The sequence below is a fragment of the Oncorhynchus kisutch genome, linkage group LG15, assembly GCF_002021735.2.
Source record: "Oncorhynchus kisutch isolate 150728-3 linkage group LG15, Okis_V2, whole genome shotgun sequence".
NCBI classification, from domain to species: Eukaryota; Metazoa; Chordata; class Actinopteri; order Salmoniformes; family Salmonidae; genus Oncorhynchus; species Oncorhynchus kisutch.
In genome coordinates this window covers 67,371,596-67,393,056 of record NC_034188.2, presented here as the reverse complement: position 1 = coordinate 67,393,056, position 21,461 = coordinate 67,371,596, and the positions used below count along the sequence as shown (strand labels likewise).

The following is a 21,461-nucleotide window of genomic DNA, read 5'->3' as shown; positions in this document are numbered from 1 at the left end:
ATATGCACAAAACCTTGTGCTCTGTCGTCTCTGACCTCTAATCTCTGACCCTCAGACCCTGCCCGTGTGCTCAACATGCCCTCCATCATATACGTTCCACGGAAACTTCCAGGGGTCATCCGCTGCCCGGCGGACGCCAACCCGCCGGTGATATCAGTGAAGTGGGAGAAAGATGGCTACCCTCTCAGAGTGGAGAAGGTCAGTCTCAGTCTGCCATCTGTGGGGGCCTCTGTCTGTCTGGACTGATGCTGATTACACCTCATTCCCCATAACAGCTGTTCACAAAGCATCCCAGATTAGGATTGCTGATCTAGGATCCCTTTTAGGTTTTCCATCCTACTGAATACGATTATATGGACACGGAGGACCTGATCCTAGATCAGCACTCCTTCCTTAACACGTTTTGAATACAGGCCTTGACATGCTGTAGAGAATATTGCATCCATGTGATGTTGAGAGTAGCTCCTCTCTCCTGTCCCAGTACCCCGGATGGAGCCAGGCACCGGATGGGAGTATCCGGGTGGCGGAGGCCACAGAAGACTCCCTTGGCACCTACACCTGTATGCCTTACAACACCCTGGGTACAATGGGCCAGTCTGACCCGGCCACTCTGGTGCTAAAGGTACTGGTACTGGAAGAAACCTCTGACCAAATGTGATATGTGTAGTCGTCTCTCCCCCTTTTGGTGAGACTTGTTGTGAGACTTGACCTGTGACATTGTGTGTGTGTTGGCCCGGCCCACAGGATCCCCCCTACTTTAACGTGAGGCCTGGTGGGGAGTACCGCCAAGAGGCTGGTAGAGAGCTGGTCATCCCCTGTGCTGCCTCGGGTGACCCTGAGATACCAACCATCACCTGGAGGAAGGTATGACACCACGCTACAGCTGGGAATAGTCTGGGAAGAGAAACATGGAATATTCTAACTTCTTTTGTAATATGACAGGCTAGTCCCAATTAACTGTGTGTGTGTGTGTGTGTGTGTGTGTGTGTGTGTGTGTGTGTTCAAGGTGGGGAAGCCCAGCAAGAGTAAGCACAACATCCTCCCTAGCGGCAGCTTACAGTTCCTGTCCCTCAGCAAGGAGGATCATGGGGAATGGGAGTGTGTGGCCACCAATGTGGTCACCAGCATCACTGCCAGCACGCGCCTCCTCGTCATAGGTACTGTCCTCTGTGACCTCATAACCCTCTGTCCCCATGCGTGTCTGATGATCCTAGTCATAGGTACCGTACCCCCTGTGTTTTCTCAGCTCTTCAGGGTTCAGAATTTCAGTTAATCTGAATTGAAGTGGATTTGACAGCAACCCTGCAGCTCTCTGTTTCCATTCATGATGACCCTAGTCCCAGCTGTACTGTATGTATACTGAAGTACTGCTTAGACATTCATGATGACCCTAGTCCCAGCTGTACTGTATGTATACTGAAGTACTGCTTAGACAATCATGATGACCCTAGTCCCAGCTGTACTGTATGTATATTGAAGTACTGCTTAGACATTCATGATGACTCTAGTCCCAGCTGTACTGTATGTATACTGATGTACTGCTTAGACATTCATGATGACCCTAGACCCAGCTGTACTGTATGTGTACTGAAGTACTGCTTAGACAATCATGATGACCCTTGTCCCAGCTGTACTGTATGTATACTGAAGTACTGCTTAGACAATCATGATGACCCTAGTCCCAGCTGTACTGTATGTATACTGAAGTACTGCTTAGACATTCATGATGACCCTAGTCCCAGCTGTACTGTATGTATACTGAAGTACTGCTTAGACAAGGGACTTGATTGTGCGTGTTTACAGTAAATATGAGTAACAAGCATTTCTCAGGACTCTCACAGTCATACACCCTAGCTGGCACCTGCCCAAGTGTCCCCTCACTGTAGTGACAGGTGACATGTCAGAGGTGCTTAGTGTAGAGTGGACAGATTTGACGTTTCTGACCATAGTGGTCAGGACAGCAGGTCTCCCTTTAATACCAGTGAAAGGTGCTGGGTCTTAGCCACACAGCTGGGGGCTGGGATGGTGATGGTCTGGCCAAGCCATAGACCTTCACTCCCCTTCACTTCAACATTGGTCTACAACACCTGACATTACAGGGAATTAGCCAATCAGATAGGCCATTCACAGCCATTGTAGGCAGTTGTATACTGTAGAGGACTGTGAATGGTAATGACAGCACAATGTACATTATTTGACTTAATAGGACACATTTCTGGACAATGATAGTGATTCTGAGTGAGAAAGCTTTTTATACATTGAGAAAACAGCTGTTATGGGAATAACACACCTGACACAAACTGTGGTTATTGAAGGATTGTAGAATGGTGATTATAACTTTCACCATACTGTACACATAGACCTAACAGATTGCTCTATCACTCTTTAGTGTGGGCCAGAGCAATATATAGTAGAGAGATATAGAGAGGTATACTGTAGATGGCCCTGGTATTAAATATGACGATCTCTTTTCTCTGACCTTCAGGCACCAGCCCACATGCTCCAGGCAACATTCGTGTGTTGCCCTCGGTGACCTCGGCCAATGTGTCCTGGGAGCCGGGTTACGACGGAGGCTTTGAGCAGACATTCTCAGTGTGGTATGGCCCAGTGTGAGTACTCCCAGCATGCTCTAGGTCTACTATCACATCTTATACTCAGATTGCAGCTGATTCCCCTGATAGAGGTGGAGGGACAGAGACTTTCGGGATTGATCTGCAATAGATATGTAGTGTTTAGGGCTCTTAATGTATTACTGCCCCCCCCGAATATCACGAGTCATGACCGCATTCAAATTCTACGGGACCGGCTTTCCAAGTGGCACAATGGTATAAGGCACCGCATTGCAGTGCTATAGGCGTCACTACAGGCCCGGGTTTGATCCCAAGCCGCGACCAGCCACTCCAAGAGACCCATGAGGCGGCGCACAATTGGCCCAGCGTCGTCCGGGTTAGGGGAGGGTTTGGCCGGCTGGAAGGTCCTTGTCCCATCGCGCACTAGTGACTCCTTGTAGCAGACCTGGCGCATGCACGCTGATTTCGGTCGCCAGATGTACGGTGTTTCCTCCGACACATTGGTGCGGCTGGCTTCCTGGTTAAGTGAGCAGTGTGTCAAGAAGCAGTGCAGCTTGGCAGGGTTGTGTTTCGGAGGACGCACGGCTCTCGACCTTCGCCTCTCCCGAGTCCAAATGGGAGTTGCAGCGATGGGACAAGACTGTAACTGCCAATTGGTTATCACGAAATTTGGGAGAAAATGGGGTAAAATAAATAAATAAATAATAAGTATAATTCCACGGGACCGTTTAGTCACGGTAACTAGGCTTCTCCAAGCTCTGATGCTGCTGATGGTCATTAGAAACATACCAAACTTGCTAACTGCCTGATACTCAGCACTCTATTGTCCCTCTAATCACTCTGACATCAATGCAAAAGTATTCAAAATTCTAATCAAACACTTCATGAAAGAACATGAACTCGTGTTGCGCAACGTTTCTATAGCATATGCAATTGCGTGAGACAACAGATTTTTGATGGCCTCTATTAAAAAGAGGAACCCATCAGCTTTCTATAGGCTAGGCCTACTATATTTATTTCTCAACTTTCCTAATATTAAGCACATTGCTTCTATTTACAACAGGAGTATAGACTACCTGGCTGGCATGAAAATAAACTACGGGGAAAAGCATCCTCCATTCGCTATTTAAGTGCAGAGATGACATGTATTTTTTCCTGCCGCCCCTGTTTCGATACAGGTGCATGATAATGGTCCATTCTAAATCAAAACAAATGTCACACATATATAATTTAATATATGTAAAGACAAGATTAAATCAAGAATAGTCTGATGGGGGACAATATTAGCCACTAATACACAATCACTTGTGAATGATATATGATCACTTGTGAATGATATATGATCACTTGTGAATGTTGCTCAGCTTGTCTGCAGTAAGGTAAGAAACAGCACATGCCTTTTTTGTGTGCTTGACAATCACCGGCTGCCAAGATTTCATGACCGCCCTAGTAGGGATCTGATTTGTTATCAAGAAGAAAACCTATTGATAATTGAATTACATGAAATACTGCAACAGTATTCAGGGGGAAACATATTATCTTCAACAGGCAAGTTTTACAATGCACAATGCTAATGGTTTATTACTCAGTACTCCAGTAATGTTACTCTCAGTTATTCGGTATTTGTGTTTACAATATTTGCATTGTTGAAGAGTAGGGCATACAATAAATCACAGAAGATGCATAATTAATGTGTTTGTTTATTAAAGGTGTCATGGGATGTAATGGAAAGAAACTGCAGTAGCATTCTATTAGGCAACATCCACGAGGTGCCATAAAATCACCATTATCATTTTATGTACATGTCTGCAGTCATAAAGCCATTCTGTGTTGAATGGGGGCTGTGCGTGAATGAATCATCTGATAGAAGTGGTGCTTTTGGCAGTTTAATATTAACAGCCATTCTCATCCATCTCTCTGTCATGGCCTGATGGCACTTAATGAACATTTGTTGACTGTAATATTAAACCATTTGCTTTGAGGAACATTGCATATGAGTGGAGGCATCTCTTGTGTACTAAAATAATTAATTACTTTGTACAGAGAGCTGTTACACATAAATGTATGAGTCAAAGGGATCTAATTACCTTTAGTTAAGATTACAGATATGATGACTGTGAGGAGGACATTAAATAGAGTAAAATATAGCCTTGCAACTGTATTGTATTGCAACACTGTGACCCATTGCCTGTGTAGTTTGACAGAGGCACACTACATAAGACTGTCTATCTGAGTGTTACCAGGATGGCCTGTTGACCTTATAGTCAGGGTGCAGGTTAGTTAGTATTGATACCTCTCTCTGTGTTTCTGTCCCCCAAGGTTGAAAAAGGAGAATTTTGGCCCCCATGACTGGCACTCCATGCCAGTGTCGGGGTCTCAGACATGGTTGGTGGTGCCGGGGCTGGAGCCCAGGACAGAATACCAGTTCAGCGTCCTGGCACAGAACAAGCTGGGCACAGGCCCTTTCAGCGAGGTCGTGACGGTTAACACCGTAGGTAAGTGGCACCAGCACCAGAACAGCTGCCTATACTAGGCTGATACTGTATGTCTATTCTATAGATACAGTGCCATGTTCAGGCCCCTTCACTTTTTCCACATTTTGTTACGTTACAGCCTTATTCTAAAATAGATTCATATTTTTTTTCTCAGCAATCTACACACAATACCCCATAATGACAAAGTGAAAACAGGTTTTTATAAATGTTTGCAAATTTATAAAAACTTAAAAACAGAAATACCTTATTGACATAAGTATTCAGACCCTTTGCTATGAGACTCGAAATTGAGCTCAGGTGCATCGCATTGCATTAAGCACAGCCATTACACTTGTAGTTCCCATCCAGTAGGGGCTCAAATAGACATTGTGCAGGGATATCTTGGGGTGGTAAATCAGAGTTTACCAATTGTTCTCTGAGATTTCTGCCCTGCGAGAATACGACCAAGGGAAGGTCCGAAAACACATTACCGATACTATCATTGGACCTTAGAATGTGCCAACGATTCCCTTAACCAAGCCATGAGGTCGAGGGAATTGTCTGTAGAGCTCTGAGACAGGATTGTGTCGAGGCACAGATTTAGGGAAGGGTACCAAAACATTTCTGCAGCATTGAAGATCCCCAGGAACACAGTGGCCTCCATCATTCTTAAATGGAAGAAGTTTGGAACCACCAAGACTCTTCCAAGAGCTGTACGCCCGGCCAAACTGAGCAATCGGAGGAGAAGGGCCTTGGTCAGGAAGGTGACCAAGAGGCCGATGGTCACTCTGACAGCACTCTAGAGTTCCTCTGTGGAGATGGGAGAACCTTTCGGAAGGACAACCATCTCTGCAGCACTCCACCAATCAGGCCATTATGGTAGAGTGGCCAGATGTAACAAAATGTGGAAAAAGTAATTGGGTCTGAATACTTTCCGAAGGCACTGTACATAGAATAGATTCTTTGTAATGCATGTTTCTTTTTAGATGACTCTATAGCTTATGTTATGCCTTAACTTGAAGCACAACGGATTTGTATTTAGATGTTTGCACATCAGTGTGTCATGTTGATTCTGTAAGCTCACAATATAATTGACACTACTGCTCTCTAGTGCCAACTTGTAGAATGCAGTTTGTAATTGCTCTCGCCATCTTCCATTTTTCTCTGATTGATCACATGTGAATGTACAGTATGGGTTTGTTATGACTGTTTGAATAGTATGAATTGGTTAACTTCCTTCTTTAACGGGTCTGTTCTCTTGACCCCTTAGTGTCTCCCCTGAGTACCCCTGAACCACAGGTGCTTCTTACTCCACCACGGTGCCTCACAGCCAATCGCACACAGCACGGCGTCCTGCTCACATGGCTCCCGCCAGCCAATCACTCATCGCCTGTCGACCGCTACATCATGGAGTTCCGTCTCGGGGAGAGGTGGGAGGTCCTCGATGATCTGATCTCTGCCGCTGAGACTGAGCTGATGGCCAGGGACCTAGTCCAGGTAAAGGGCAGTACATACCTCAATGTATAAACAATGCTGTCTGTTTATATTGACAACTGCCGATGTGTAATGACTGTTCATTACAGTGTCATAAACTGTCAATAAGATAATAATGAAGACTTTATGAATTACTAAATCATTTTAAGTGTATGTAAAGTGTTACCTCTATTATTTTGCAGATGGCAGTTGTTTTGGGGGTAATGACACCGTTATTTTGAGACAGGGGTTATGCTGAGGGGAATTGGACTGTGGTTGTGTTATGTGTGTGGAATGGACAGTGGAGGAGTGTGTTGTCTTGTGTCCCTGACAGGAGTCCTGGTATGAGTTCAGAGTCATGGCCGTCATGGACGACCTCATCAGTGAGAGCAGTAATGTGGTGGGAGTGTCAAGCACAGGTAAGTGTTACACCTAATATATTACACACCTCAATTCAGAATTAGATTAAGAGAATATTGAAATAATATTCCCAGATAGTTACAATGAAATAGAATATTTTCAAATGTGGCTAATATGTCACTCCATTAAATCCATTACTTCCATAAGATTGGTGAAGTTCACGATTTGAAGGTGAAGTCCATTTCCACCTCCCCATTTCTGAACCCCTGGGTACCTATTCCACCTCAGATCCCTTCCCCCCTACGGAGGTGACTGAAGAGGGGTTGGCGCTGCCCGTGGTAGCGGGCGTTGTGGCAACCATCTGCTTTCTGGCGGCTGCAGTGCTCTTCAGTACTCTAGCAGCCTGCTTCGTCAACAAACAGCACCAACGCAAACTCAAACGCAAACCAGGTATACTTGCATTACTTCTCACTTCTGTTTCATTTCTACTGTTCTTTCTCTGGTCTTGGCTGTAATCTCTAAATCTCTGTTTTGTCTCTTCTAAGACCCTCCCCTGTCTGTAACACACTTCAGGAAAAGCATTGACTCATCGTAAGTACTAAAAACAAAACCAGAGAGTTTAAAAAATAGGAGCCAACCTTTTGAGCTCATATGCCAATTCACAATGCAGTAGTCACTGGATTAAATTTAGATGCAACATCAACTCGTCTTTACCTGTTATAAGGGTTATTGTTATGGTCTCTGTTCGTTTCACTCCTGTTGAGTACCATCTGTCAGGGCAGGGTAGCTTTGCTAGGACATGAGTATAGTTTGAATGTAAACGATATATACAATGTATGTGAACATCCCTTCAAATTAGTGTATTAGGCTATTTCAGCCACACCCGTTGCTGACAGGTGTATAAAATAGAGCACACAGCCATGCAATCTCCATAGACAAACATTGGCAGTAGAATGGCTTTACTGAAGAGCTCAGTGACTTTCAACGTGGCACCGTCATAGGATGCCACCTTTCCAAGAAGTCAGTTTATAAAATGTCTGTCCTGCTAGAGCTGCCCCCGGTCAACTGTAAGTGGAAACGTCTAGGAGCAGCAACGGCTCAGCTGCAAATTGGTAGGCCACACAAGCTCACAGAACATGACTGTCGAGTGCTGAAGAGCGTAGCACGTAAAAATCGTCTGTCTGCGGTTGCAACACTGACTACCGAGTTCCAAACTGATTCTGAAAGCAACGACAGCACAATAATTGTTTGTCAGGAGCTTCATGAAATGGGTTTCCATGGCCGAGCAGTGCCAAGCGTCGGCTGGAGTGTTGTAAAGCTCGCTGCCATTGGATACTGGAGCATAGTGCCAACTGTAAAGTTTGACAATTCATAATATGGGGCTGTTTTTCATGGTTTGGGCTAGGCCCCTTAGTTCCAGTGAAGGGAAATCTTAACGCTACAGTATACAATTACATTTTAGACGATTCTGTGCTTCCAACTTAGTGGCAGTTTGGGGAAGGCCCTTTCCTGTTTCAGCACGACAATGCCCCTGTGCACAAAGCGAGGTCCATACATAAATGTTTTGTCAAGATCGGTGTGGAAGAACTTGACTGGCCTGCACAGAGTCCTGACCTCAACCCCATCGAACACCTTTGGGATGAATTGGAACGCCAGGCCTAATCGCCCACATTAGTGCCCGACCTAATGCTCTTGTGGCTGAATGGAAGTAAGTTCCTGCAGCAATGTTCCAACATCTAGTGGAAAGCCTTTCCAGAATAGTGGAGGCTGTTATATTCATGCCCATGATATGGAAATGAGATGTTCGACGAGCATACTTTTGGTCGTGTAGTGTATATTGTGTGTATGTCAAGGGTTTGGAGAGAGGTCTATGTTAAAATGAATTGGATGTTTTAACTTCTTGGAATATCTAGATGGTCAAGTGAATTAAAATGGCATTGTAGGAGACTTGGCAGGGACTTTTATATCAGACTAGTGAAGTCTGGTCCTCTTGTGATGCCATGATGGTCCCTCCTGTGTTGTGTGGAGGTTTGGCTTAGTTGACAGATGACCGTGGCCCATGCCGTTTGTGTGTCTCCCACCGCAGGCCTCCTCTCACCCCCTTGCCCGGGGTAGAGCCCTGTTGGGACGCGCCAGCCAGGAGCAGCTACATGCCCCCACCAGCCAGGAGCAGCTACATGCCCCCACCAGCCAGCTCCCTGTGAGTGCTTAGCTGCTTACACCATGCCACAGTGTGTGTTGTGCTGCACTACGCTATGCTGGCTTGGCTGCATGGATAATAAATGCATTTTATAGATTTGATTTACTTAGTGCTCTGCTGGCCTAACTGCATGCACAGTATACTGTATATGCACCGTATAGGGATTTGTATTTGCGTTGGCTCAGCTGCATGTACATGCACTATAGTTGACGGTGTAGTTTACAAATCAAAGTTTATTTGTCACGTGCGCCGAATAGAACAGGTGTAGACCTTACAGTGAAATGCTGCTCCTGGTGTGTGGCAAATAGACAAAAGGCCTAGTTGGAAGTCATCTGTGTTTTTCTTATGCCATAAAAGCATTTGTCCCCAACAAGACAAATGGCCCTCAGTTTTTGCCCAAGAGCGAGTAAAATAATATCTTTGAGACGGTTGTCATGGCTGCATGGTAATGGTTCCTCTCTCATACTGTCGCCGTGGCTAAAGTCATTAGCTTCAATGCTAGCAGAATGCACTGGCTACTATCATAATGCAGGGGTGGAATACAAATAAAACAGGTGTATTTGCTTTGACATGGTGCCATGGCTTTGGATTTTCTCATCTGTCTAGCATAGTAGTGATGCATACTGTGGATAAATGCTATTTTACTGTGCACAATTAGGCTGTTTATTGATTAATAATTGCTGTTTAAAGGGTTCATTATGAAGCCATCATGTTTGAGTGTCTGTCTCTGTGTTGGTTGTCTCTGACAGGCTGTCCTCTGGGAAGATCAGTCCAGAGAGCTCCCCTCCCGCCTCGCGGCCCCAGTCCCTGTCCTCAGATGGGGCCCACGGCCCGGGCCTGTACGTCAGGAGACTGCCCAGCCCTCAGAGAGACAGGGACAAAGAGCTCTCCTTCTACAAGAAAACCAAGCGTGCTATAGCCAGCAAGAAGTACAGCGTGTCCAAGCACGAGGCAGAGGTCACCAGCCCCATCGAACTGATCAGCCGCGGTCCCGACGGCCGTTTCAGCATGGCCAGCCCGCCATCAGCCCACCGCCGCATCCAGGGCTTCCCGTTCGCTGAGGAGTCCGACATGTACCCCGAGTTCCGGCAGTCCGACGAGGAGAATGACTTTGACCCCGGGCCCCTGCCCCCGATCATGGCCACGCTCCGACCACAGCTCTCCCCAACATCCTCCAGCCTGGAGTCCACGCAGCCCCCCAACTACAGCCCCCGCCTCCACAGGCCCATGGAAGGTATGAGCTTTGTGGAGGGCAGTGGGCATCATGCTGCAGGGCAGGCCCCAGCCTCCCGCTACAGGGACTTTCCCCAGGTCCCCTTCTATGGGTATCTAGGCAGCCGCGGTGAATCGGGGATTCCGCCACCTTTTTACATGCCGGACATCAGTCCGCATAGCTCTGCTCTGTCCTCCCCCCCAGGCACTGCTGACGGGGGGCCCTACGGTTATCCCTCCATCCCAGAGGAGAGGGAAGAGATGGAGCTCCATCATCAGTACACTTCCTCTGGCCATTCCCTACCACATACACACAGCCCTCCCCCTCGCTCCCCTCGCTCACCTGACAGCTGGCAGCCTCACGAATTCCCCTTCCTGGGTCTGGAGGGGCCCCGCTTCATTTATCCACCTCATCATCCCTTACATCATCACCAGGACCTTCCCGACCCTCCACCGTACCCCCCTCTCCACTCTCTCCCCCCCAGCCGCCTGCACCTCCCCAGCCCTCGGCTCCTGCAGTTGGAGGTCCCCATGGCTCCACAGGGCAGAGACCAACCCCCAGGCCTTCCAGCTAGGCGCTTAGCTATGCAACAGGCCCAGAGTCTCGGCCAGCTCAGACACACATCCCATGGTGTGGGTGTACCAGTGTTGCCTTACCTTGACCCATCAGCCCGTGCAGGGAGCCCAAGCACAGCCCCTAGCAGCAGCCCCCAGTCCTGGCTCAGCCCGAGGTCAGGGCGTAGGACAGACCCCTCCCTGCCCCCGCTGGTCCTCCAACCCTCCCGCCTCTCCCCCCTCTCCCAGAGCCCCCTTAGCACCCAGCCAGGTTCCCCAGATATCCTAGTCCGCCCACCACCCCACCCCAGCATCCTCCGCACCTCCCGCTCTCTGGAGATGCCTGAGATCACCCTGCACCCCCAAGCCACCGTCAGTTTCTCCCGAAGGTCCTCCCTGGCCTCCTCCCCCACCCAGGGCCAGCAGGGAAGCCGCAGGCCCAGCCCCAGTTACCGTCCCCACATGTCCTATGCTTCTACAGCAGCCAGTTACCCCTCCCAGTCCCCCTCTCCCCCCTTGGAGGGCAGGGATGTGTTCGGGCAGTGGCCGTCCCAGAGGAGATCAGAGGAGGAGATGCTGCCCTCAGAGCCCTCCCAGCTCCAGATATCCGCCTCAGGGTAGGTGACCTACACCGGTCCGGCAGGGACAGCAACGCACTGACTAACGAACACAACAAACTTCTCCAACCTGGGTACTCAATTCTAAATGTATCCCCAGTTTATAGAATATTACTTAATGTATTATTTTTGGCATACCAATAATTAAAATGTAGGCTTTATATGCAGAAAGCATGTATTTTGAATTTGGCACACATTTGATCAGTCATAAACAAGTTATTTATTCAAATTTTGTCAATATACCCATTTGAATCAGGGCAAATGGGTAAAGTGTAGGTTTCACATTAAAGTCCTGATTGACACATTTTGTAATTTAACCCTAGAACAAAGACACATCTGAAGATATTGATATTGATCTTTGAATTCTGTAATTATTATTATAAGATATTTTTGTTTTTCTCTGTATGGGAACTCATTAATTTTAGGAAGAAAAGGTGATTTGTAACTGCCATAGTTCACAGAAAATACTGTTTACTAAAGAAAATGTTGGCAGAAAACCTAACCAAATATTTTTTGTAAAACATTACAATTGCATTAAGGTGCAATCTGCAACAAAGGATTTCAGGTGGAAGACATATGGGAGCAAGTGCTTCACTAAATAATGAACTAGCATATACAATGTTTTTTATTGATTGAAAACTCTGAATACTAGTGTAGTGAGATAATATTTATTCTTACATGTTTGTAAGTTTGATTTCCTTGTGTTATTGCCCACCTATGACTTCTCATCAGAGGCTTTCCTGGTTTTTAACTGGTGGTAAATGATACTGTAGCTAAACTAAAAGATTACGATTGAGTGAGACCTACACTTTAAATTTAAAGGTTGAGTTCCTTCTACCGCTCAAATGAAATATGAAATGTACAAGGTATCAAAATTATTTTCACGATATTCATCATCATTATTGGCCAGATAAGCTTTCTATTTCAGGAATGATTTTCACACATTTGAAGGCCAAAGCAGATTTTACTGCACCTCTGAGGTTTATGGCCAAACACCAATTCTTTTATAACCTGAGACCATTTGGACTACTTGATCATCTCTATTATTATATATTACACCAACATAGTCATACAGTACATGCTCTGCAGGACAATAAAATACATACAAGAGAGCAATATACCTGAGGCGCATATAATATTCCCCTTTTGTCTGTATACCTACATGCTTCTCCCCTTCCCCCCTTCCCCCTCACACCCACCTCCTACCTTTCTGAATCCCAGGGATTGCCCAGTAAGCGTAAGAGGCCGTGCTCTTTTTCCACCCCTTTACAGTGTCGTGGTCATATGGGCAAGTATAGTGTAGGGCTGCTGGTTTGTACAGTGTGAGGGCTCAAGGGTCTTACCACATCTGTTTTTGATTGATCTCAGCTATCTGGGCAGCGTTGTTGTGAGCCGGTCCCCTACGCCGCAATAGGTAAGGGTCGGACCCATGTCTGAGAGGGGAGGCGTCAGCAGGGGAGGGCTCTTATCACTCTCTCCTTTAAAGGGGAATCGCTGACTTTGGGTTGAGCCTCTTTACTGGATTCAAGTTTGCTAGCTCTAATGCTAACTGCTAACATACAGGTTACATTTCCTACAGTTCCTTGGCACAACATGCCTGCTGTCGCGCACAGTGATTAGGCTGGTGAGCAATATTGGGAGCTGTTTTGGACTGTGGAGCAGTATTTGAAATACAGGCACGGTTTCCCTGCACAAAAAAAGCCTTGAATCAATAGAGGACCCAGATTACTGATAGACTGGAGTATTCCCCTTTAAAGTTTTGTTCCATGTGCAAAATGCCATGCATGCCTTCTCAAAATATCTATTTTTTGACTCAAACGAATAACAATATTTCTCAAGACTAAATTCTTCGTCACATTCGTCGTCTTAAGTGCTTTCGTTTCTGTCATGTGACTGTTTTTATTGGCCATTTCCTCTTCCTGTCATGTGACTGTTCTTTAACGGCCATTTCCTCTTCCTGCCATCTCCTCCCGTCAGCATGGTGAAGCCTCTGTACACAATGTTCATATTGATGAAAGTGTGATGTACAGTGTTCATGTTTTATGGAAATGTACTGTATCTAACTAACTGTGGCCCCTGCACACAGTATTTGTGATTATGAAAATACTGCTGTATTTATCTAACGAGGAATGCTTTAATTCTCATATTTGTCTCCCTTTTCTGCTAAGGGCTCTCAATCTCTCTCTCTACAGTGGCACTATGAAGGACACCATCTCTAAAGCTTTGTGTTCCTACAGTATGGCCTTTTGAAACAATATGTTTTGGTAGAATCACTTGAATCACTTTACATATCATCGAGTCAGGTTTTGAAGCTGGTGTATTAATAAGTAATTTAATGGCAACAAACATAAATCTCATGAACCTGAACGTAAATGTTTGGTGTTGATGAGATTATTTTGGGGTCTTAGTATCATTATTTGCATCTTTCTATGATGGACTGCAAAACAAATGTATTCATTATGAGGTAAAAGTATATTTAAAAACAGATACCTTTCTGTTTAAGGCTCATCAACTTGCCTCAATTTGACATGGATTTAAAATTTGCCAATGATAGAGACTGCTCATCTTTAACCCTTAAAAATATATTCAGTATTAGGCAGAGTTTGAATGATATGTCACTCATAAAATGAAAATAATCCACATAGAACTATCAAAAGAGGAGAATCCTCTTTGTTGCCCCACTCAACAAAAAAAACGTAGATTCTCACTGTAGAGAAAGAGGAGCAACTCAGTAACTACTCTGAAAAGTGTTATTACAAATACAGTATAGAGATTATTTTCATTTTATGGGTATCTGAAAGTGACAAAATATTGACATTTTCCTTCATAATTCTTTTGAGAATTAACCCTGTTCATCCTATAGTATCTTATTGATTCCTCACAATCTGAAGCCAATGAATTTCTCACCAAATCATCAGTTTATTTATGGTTCAATATTACAGAGCCTTTCGGAATCAATGTCCTCCTGACTCCTCATCTAATTTATCACTGAGAGGATAGCGCCCCCCCCCCCCCCCCCCCGGTGGTGAGTTAATGTAAAGCATGTGCATTGTGCCTGTCTCCTCCTCTTTCTAGGGAACCTCTAGGTGCGTCTAGTGATCCTGCTGGGTCTGAGAGCTTACAGTCACTGCTACACCACTGTATTACTAAAGCCAAGAGAGTGGCTGCCAACACCAATAACAACTCCACTTCCAGGAGAAGAACAGGTCAGTCTCTGAACTAAAGAGTATGCCACAGGCAGCCACACAACTGTTAGAAGAACAAAAAACAACAGCATTTAGTGAGTTACTTGTAGCCTGGTCTCAAATTTGTTTGTGATGTAAAGCCAAATCCTATCGTTGTCATGCCTATGTAATGACCATAGTTGTTGGCTTTACAACACTTAGACGAGTCTGGGACCATACTAAATGCCTCACTGTTGTATCCTCAATAACACTGCCTCTCCATCCCTAGGTGTGTCTCCCTCTCAGACCCAGCAGCAATCCCAGACCCCCTCGGCTCACAGAGAAGATCTCTACCTCCACAGGAAGAGGAAAAGGCAGAACAGGAAGAACCCATATCTCTTTTTAACCTCCTTCCTGCACCGCAGCAGACGCTCTGAGGAGGACCAGGCGGCCATCCTGGCCAGTACAGACTCAGACGGGCCCAACTACAGGACTCCCCACTGACCACTGACCAGTATGTCCACTACTGTCACTCACAGACAGATCAAGCCATGGGAGGCAACTACATTGACCCGCCAACCTAGATCTCTCTATAACTCCCATACAGAAATTATGATAATCATGTGATTAATTCCATTCAGCTTTTGGCAGTGGGTAACCTGTCTCTAGCGTTTTCCAAATAATTTAGAGACAAAATAAAGATGTTTCCGTGTCTCCCTGAGGATAATGTTGTTAGGGTCACCAGATAAAACATCTGTAATGTAAATATATAAAATAATGAAAAAGGGGACAATATCTCCTATTGTAGTAAAATGCATTGATCTAAATAATTCACAACACCTCAAAAGTCCCTGGTCATGGAGGAGTCTATCTGAGGTGTTACAGTGACACAGTGGACTAAACCTGGTGTGTTCCTTAGACAAGGACCTCAGTCTACCTTTCCTACAATTCAAATAGTGTCAGTATCTAACACAGGGTACTTATTGCAAAATATACCTCAGAGTAAGTGCAGAATTGCTGTAATTCTATTGGACTATACGTATTTTACATTATTTTTCAAATGAAATGTATGAAAGAAATGGTATATAATATCATTCACTTCACACATGAATTGGATGCTGTGGCCTGAACTCTGATTTTCATCCGCTTTTAATATCGAGCCCAATCTGCATATTTTGCTTAATCCTAAAAGAATATCATCCAATACAAGGCGTGGTATGATATTGGTATATTTCAAATCACTAAAAGACATGTCCTCACTCTCTTGCATTTAACCATGTGGTCAAATACAGTAAAGGTGAGCCCATGTTCTTCTTGCTAAGACATACAGTAACTTTGTGTTCAAGAGGCCAAATGTACACTTGATAGGGTGAGGACAGAAGAGGGGTGAGAAAATGTGATAAATGTGTATACGGTGTTTTTCATTAATATGGAGGAAACCTCCAGTCTATTGTGGAGTATGGCACATCTCTAGGTGCCTTGTTCGCCTTTTCTCTCTTGTTTTTGAAAAGTGAATTAACTGCCTTTTCCTTCACCTTCACGCATTCTCTCTCTCTGTTGGGACTCATTATAAGCTCCAGTCTGACCTGTGGACTGACTCTACTTTTTCTGCCAAGGACACCTAGCTGTGAGTAAGGGGCACTGAAGGTGTATTACTCTGGTTATTTTTTTAATCTTGACTGTGTATATTCTACTAATAGAACAGACCTATAATAACAATTAGTGATGATGATGACAGTGTTAATCATTTCAGGTTTAAAATCTTGGTAATGCTATAACATAGTTTTTTTTTTTATCACAATTTAATCAACATTTAAATGTAAATGGTACAGAAGTAGTTATTATGCAGAAAGTGAAACTTGCCACTGATGTTCATATTTCAAAACAGCTGTAATACTGAATACTATATTGAAAGAACTGATTGCTGTTTATTAGGTGATTTTAACAAGTGGGCTTGTTAGATGACAAGTGACAACATTTGGCTTACATTAACTAAACTCAAAAGTTGGGGTGGCTGTCTCGACTCTCAACTGTTTATCTCTAGCAACGGTATAATATTACCTGCTAGCTATTTCTCTGTATGTTTATTCATTTTAACACTAACCGATAATGAATGTATGTTTTGCTGTACAGGAAGTGACTGTCCTGATGTCATAGTACAACGGATGACCTGTCGCATGTGGTGGAATTAAGTTTAGGTTTAATTGGCTCGTTGGCTAGTTGGCACAATAGTTTGATTTGATTTATCACACAGGGTTAGCTGGTTAACCAAGGATGGGTTCAACCACTCTTGGTTGAATTCTTTCCTTTACACTGATGGTTAATGTTATCATTTTCTTCTCACCCTGTAGACTTGACCTATTAGAGAGCTTTACACTTACACACTTACAAGATGAATCACTGGAAGACATTGACATTTTAAACCAGTTGTCTGATTTGGAGTCACTTTTATCTCTACTGATAGCAATTCAGGAGTGGAACTAGACATAAGAACTCTCTGAATGTATGTTAACTGAACCCCTCTCTGCTTGCTATAGAATATAAATCAGTGATCAAAACAAACTTTATCTGCCCTCTTCACTCACTTTCCAACATATTTATTTTTAAATTGGTGAGTTAGTGACAATTTTGAGGAATGAAGTTATTTGAAATTGATACATCAACGTGCATATTCCAAGAACTGGTTATATGTAAGATACGGGGAAAATCTATATTCATAATGTATACATGGTGTGTACTGTATTTGGGAAGATGAAACAGAAAGATTTTTTGTTCAATATGCTTGAGGACAAAAATGGAGAGACAGATTTAAAGCAAGTTAATATTAGATGTGATGAAAGTATCTGCTTTAAGGCTTTAAGTGGACAATATTTATAAAACATCTTAAGGTGCTTCGTTTGTCATATTTTCAGAGATGGAAAAGTAAATGTTAGCACAGAAGAAATGTGTTATTGTCATGTGGGCCTGTTGGCTGCACAAGTTCACTAGTATTTCTTCTGTTGTATAGTATGTGAATGAATACCAATTTGAAAAGCATCAACGTTTCGTTGCTGGACTAAACCTTATCTGAAACAGAAAACTTTTTTTTTTCACAAGCACACAGGTAGATTCACTCATGATCACTTGCCTCCAGATGTCCAAAGTAACAAAGAAACAAAAGAGAGCCACAAACAATCTAATAGTTATGGGGTACTGTATGTGCTGCAACCGAAGTCGTGTTTACATTAGCTAGAGATGACGTACGTGCTACTAGGACGTAGTTGCTTTCAACATTATGACTTGGTGCTATGTTTAACTCTGTGGTGCTGTAGATCAGAGGCCTAATCTCTTGAAGTCCTCTGTGTTTTACCAACTCAACTAGTTCCATCGCTGTAAGTCCTATTAATAAACCTGTGTGATTGGCAATGAGCAAATTGTATTGATTGTGGAATCAGATTGTGGAATCAGATTGTGGAATCAGATAGTGGTAATATATAGTGTGGTGACATTCAAAAAATACATCAAAGAGACTTAGAATAATGTAGCAATGGAACAATAGTTAGTTTCCGTCTCTGTTCCAGCCTCTGTCTGTGCTTCCAGGGTACCCTCTCCAGAGTGTTGTACTTGTGTTGAAGGGGAGATATAATATCCAGATTAGATGGGGAAACCTACTTGGTGTGAAGTTATTTATCAGTACTTTTGATCAGTACTAAATATGTAACAGCAGACAGGGGAGGGAATCTGAGCCCATGGTCAGGGCATGAGAAGGTCGTTCTACACTACACACTTCCTACAGGTCAAAACTATTTTTAATGGACAGCACTGTTTTCAAGCACACAACTGCAGGGGCATAACCTTCTTATGTGATTTCTCTCCACTGGTTTCACAAAGTCTCCTATTGGGGGACAGTATTGTACAGTATAGCCAATAAGAGTATTCATCAAACAGCGTTTGTATTTAAGCTGATTCTTCTCGTATGTTTTGGTAAAGGTATTGCTGACACACTCTTCATATAGACTTTTACTAATGTATGTAGTCTTCCGGGCTCTCTTGCTTTTTCAACAACAAAAATACATACAGTATGTAAGAGGGCTGCTTTGGAGGTACAGATGTAGGATCTTAATTTGAGCCAATTTGCTACAGCAGGAAAATAAACCTGCAGCAAAAGAAAATGTGAATTATTATAGTGATTATAATTAATGGACGTTTTTGTAGGGTCTGATATATTTTTCTTAAGGGAAAATCAAGACTGAAATGTCAAAGTGGAAATTACAAACTTCAGAAGCCTTTTTAAACCTCAAATACACTACAAGTGTGAAATATCATGCATTGCAGGAAAGTCCTCCTGCAACAGGGCGATCAAATTAAGATCCTGTACTCTTAGATCGACTTTTATTTTGTGTTTTTCTGCATAAAGGCTTTTAGTGCATAAGTAGGAGCTGGTATGATTATACTTAGAGCAAATTTGATTTAACTATATTTATCTTGCATGTAGAGACAATACAAAAGAGCCTATTCAGAAATCAGTCATAAACTTTCAACCTGGTTGTGATCAGACAGAAAATGGAATATGTAGTATTTTCTATGTTCTCTGTTTTTCCATGTGTACCAGCACTGAGGAAATAGAATGTATTATTACTGTACAATAAGTGCTACATCTTTGACTGTTTTAACTAATGCTCCTCATCCTCAAGCCAGTAGTGCTTAAAGGAAGAATATGTAGTCATGTCATAGCATATTTTCATCTATTGAGGCATGTGCGTGTGCTGTACATCACGTTTACATTCTATATTTTATGTTGACATCTTCTGTGCATAATCTGTTTCAATATGCCTTTTTCAACTGAAACAATTGATCTATATCAGACTGTTCATATGTAAATATTCCAAAGCAAAAACATGAAACATATTTAACTTTTTGTCTATTTTACAATGATAACCTGCGGATCATTTGGAGCTTCATCATTCAGTTATGTTTGATTGACATCAGGAATTATTTTACACTTAACTTTTATGTGAGCAATTAACTCATCTACTGTATGGTGCTGTACCAAAGCCTTATGTAAAATACTAGTCTGTGTTGATTTTCTCTTTTGCCACTGTTGTCCAGGGAATTCAATATTGTCTGGGATCACATGTTGCTCACTTCATGTTCAACTGCCATGGAACTTCTTCTTCAAACGAAACCCTGAAGAAAAAGCATAAACGCACTGGCTTAATACCACCAGTGGCTTCTAGAGAATAGGTGACAAAGGCTTATGACCTGTGGCATAGGCTCAAGACAAATTGGCATACGTTTATTAAAAAAGGCATTGGCAGATTTGTTGTATCATTGGCTCATGAGCGGTTTGTGACATAGACATACAGCATGTTCTATGATGATCCATGGCATGCCAATAATAAGTGGAAAGCAGCGTTGCGTTCATGTCCATCATGTGTCAATTTCCAACGCTTAGTCCAATGTAATATTTTCCTCTTCAATTTTTGTATTTTGATATAATAAAAATCTAAAACGTGCTTATGTATGTGCTTGTGTTATTTTTCTATCAACAAACTAAAATGGAACTTCTGTCTGAACTGTAGAGGTGTAGTTTCAAGTACGTGACACAAGGTGTGAGTGTTGGATAGCGAGCCAGACACCATGATTGGGGGCTAGATCATTTAATCGGGTCTGGAAAAGTATTTATTTAGAGTACTTCTATATATTATCGTAAAGTTATCTAGTCAGATTCATACATTTCATACAATTGGTATATAGTGGGTTATAGAAAAGTCTGACCACACAAAGTACTGTAGGCCTATATGAAATTAAGATGATGTTAAGTTGAAATCACTTCCACAAATTGCTAAGAGGGATTCTTTCCACTTACAGTATATAACAATAAAGTCGTGTTCAACTACAAAAAACCTGGCACATCAGTCATGAGTCTAGTGTTGAGATAACTCCACCACCCAATGACTAAACTGGAGAGACACTGACAGGGAATGAGGTATGTCATCACAACACATTGGTCTTTGCACTCATGTTCAAATTCCTCTCTGGCTTGGAAAAAACAAATCCCTTTCTGTCTGCATATACGCTGAGTATACCAAACATTAGAAACACCTTCCTAATATTGAGTTGCACCCCCCCCCCCCCCCCCCCCACCCCCCCACATGCTTTTGTTTGCCTTAATTAATCTGCATGGACTCTACAAGGTGTCATAAGCGTTCTACAGGGATGCTGGCCCATGTTGAAACCATGTTGGCTGGATGTCCTTTGGGTGGTGGACCATTCTTGATGCACACGGGAAACTGTTGCGCATGAAAAACCCAGCAGAATCGGGCACCTCCTACCATACCCTGTTCAAAGGCACTTACATGTTTTTCTTCTTGCCCATTCACCCTCTGAATGGCACACATACACAATCCATGTCTCAATAGTCTTAAGGCTTTAAAATCCTTTGACCATCATCTACACAGATTGAAGTGGATTTAAAAGGTTACATCAATAATGGATCATAGCTTTCACCTGGATTCACCTGGTCAGTCTATGTGATGGAAAGAGCAGGTCTTTTTAACTTTTTGTCTACTTAGTGTAGCGTAAACATACAAGTCAAGTGCCTTAGGTAAAAGACGTTTGGTCTCTTAGGCCTTATTGTTGATAGTAGGTACACACAGATGATGTCATTAGTATATCATCTGTGTTGAGTGTGTTGTTTATCTTATTTTACCAGGTAAAGTGAGAATTTATGTTTGTAAATGAATTATATACTGAGCTTATAGACATCACTGATCACTGACAAGTTCATATACAGTACATGTAGATTATTCATACTGAAATCAGCACATTGATAGGTTATTTGTCCTGTCAAATGA

The 21,461-nt window shown here is 43.2% G+C and overlaps 1 protein-coding gene across 3 annotated transcripts in view; it reads left to right on the top strand.

Moving 5' to 3' along the window:
• Positions 1-20,120, top strand: part of igsf9ba (immunoglobulin superfamily, member 9Ba) — a 76,878-nt gene extending 56,758 nt beyond the window's left edge. Inside the window, exons 8-22 of one of the 3 annotated variants that reach the window (XM_031790896.1) lie at positions 56-198; positions 482-622; positions 745-864; positions 1,007-1,157; positions 2,486-2,609; positions 4,890-5,065; positions 6,315-6,541; positions 6,852-6,936; positions 7,166-7,327; positions 7,423-7,468; positions 8,964-9,077; positions 9,827-11,461; positions 12,830-12,875; positions 14,537-14,667; positions 14,915-20,120. In XM_031790896.1, the coding sequence (XP_031646756.1) occupies positions 56-198; positions 482-622; positions 745-864; positions 1,007-1,157; positions 2,486-2,609; positions 4,890-5,065; positions 6,315-6,541; positions 6,852-6,936; positions 7,166-7,327; positions 7,423-7,468; positions 8,964-9,077; positions 9,827-11,461; positions 12,830-12,875 (3,170 nt within the window). In that variant the 3' untranslated portion in view covers positions 14,537-14,667; positions 14,915-20,120. Of the gene's footprint in view, positions 1-55; positions 199-481; positions 623-744; positions 865-1,006; positions 1,158-2,485; positions 2,610-4,889; positions 5,066-6,314; positions 6,542-6,851; positions 6,937-7,165; positions 7,328-7,422; positions 7,469-8,963; positions 9,078-9,826; positions 11,462-12,829; positions 14,478-14,536; positions 14,668-14,914 lie in introns of those variants that run through there. The other 2 variants (XM_031790898.1, XM_031790897.1) reach the window with 2 other exon arrangements.
• Positions 20,121-21,461: the final 1,341 nt, after the last annotated feature.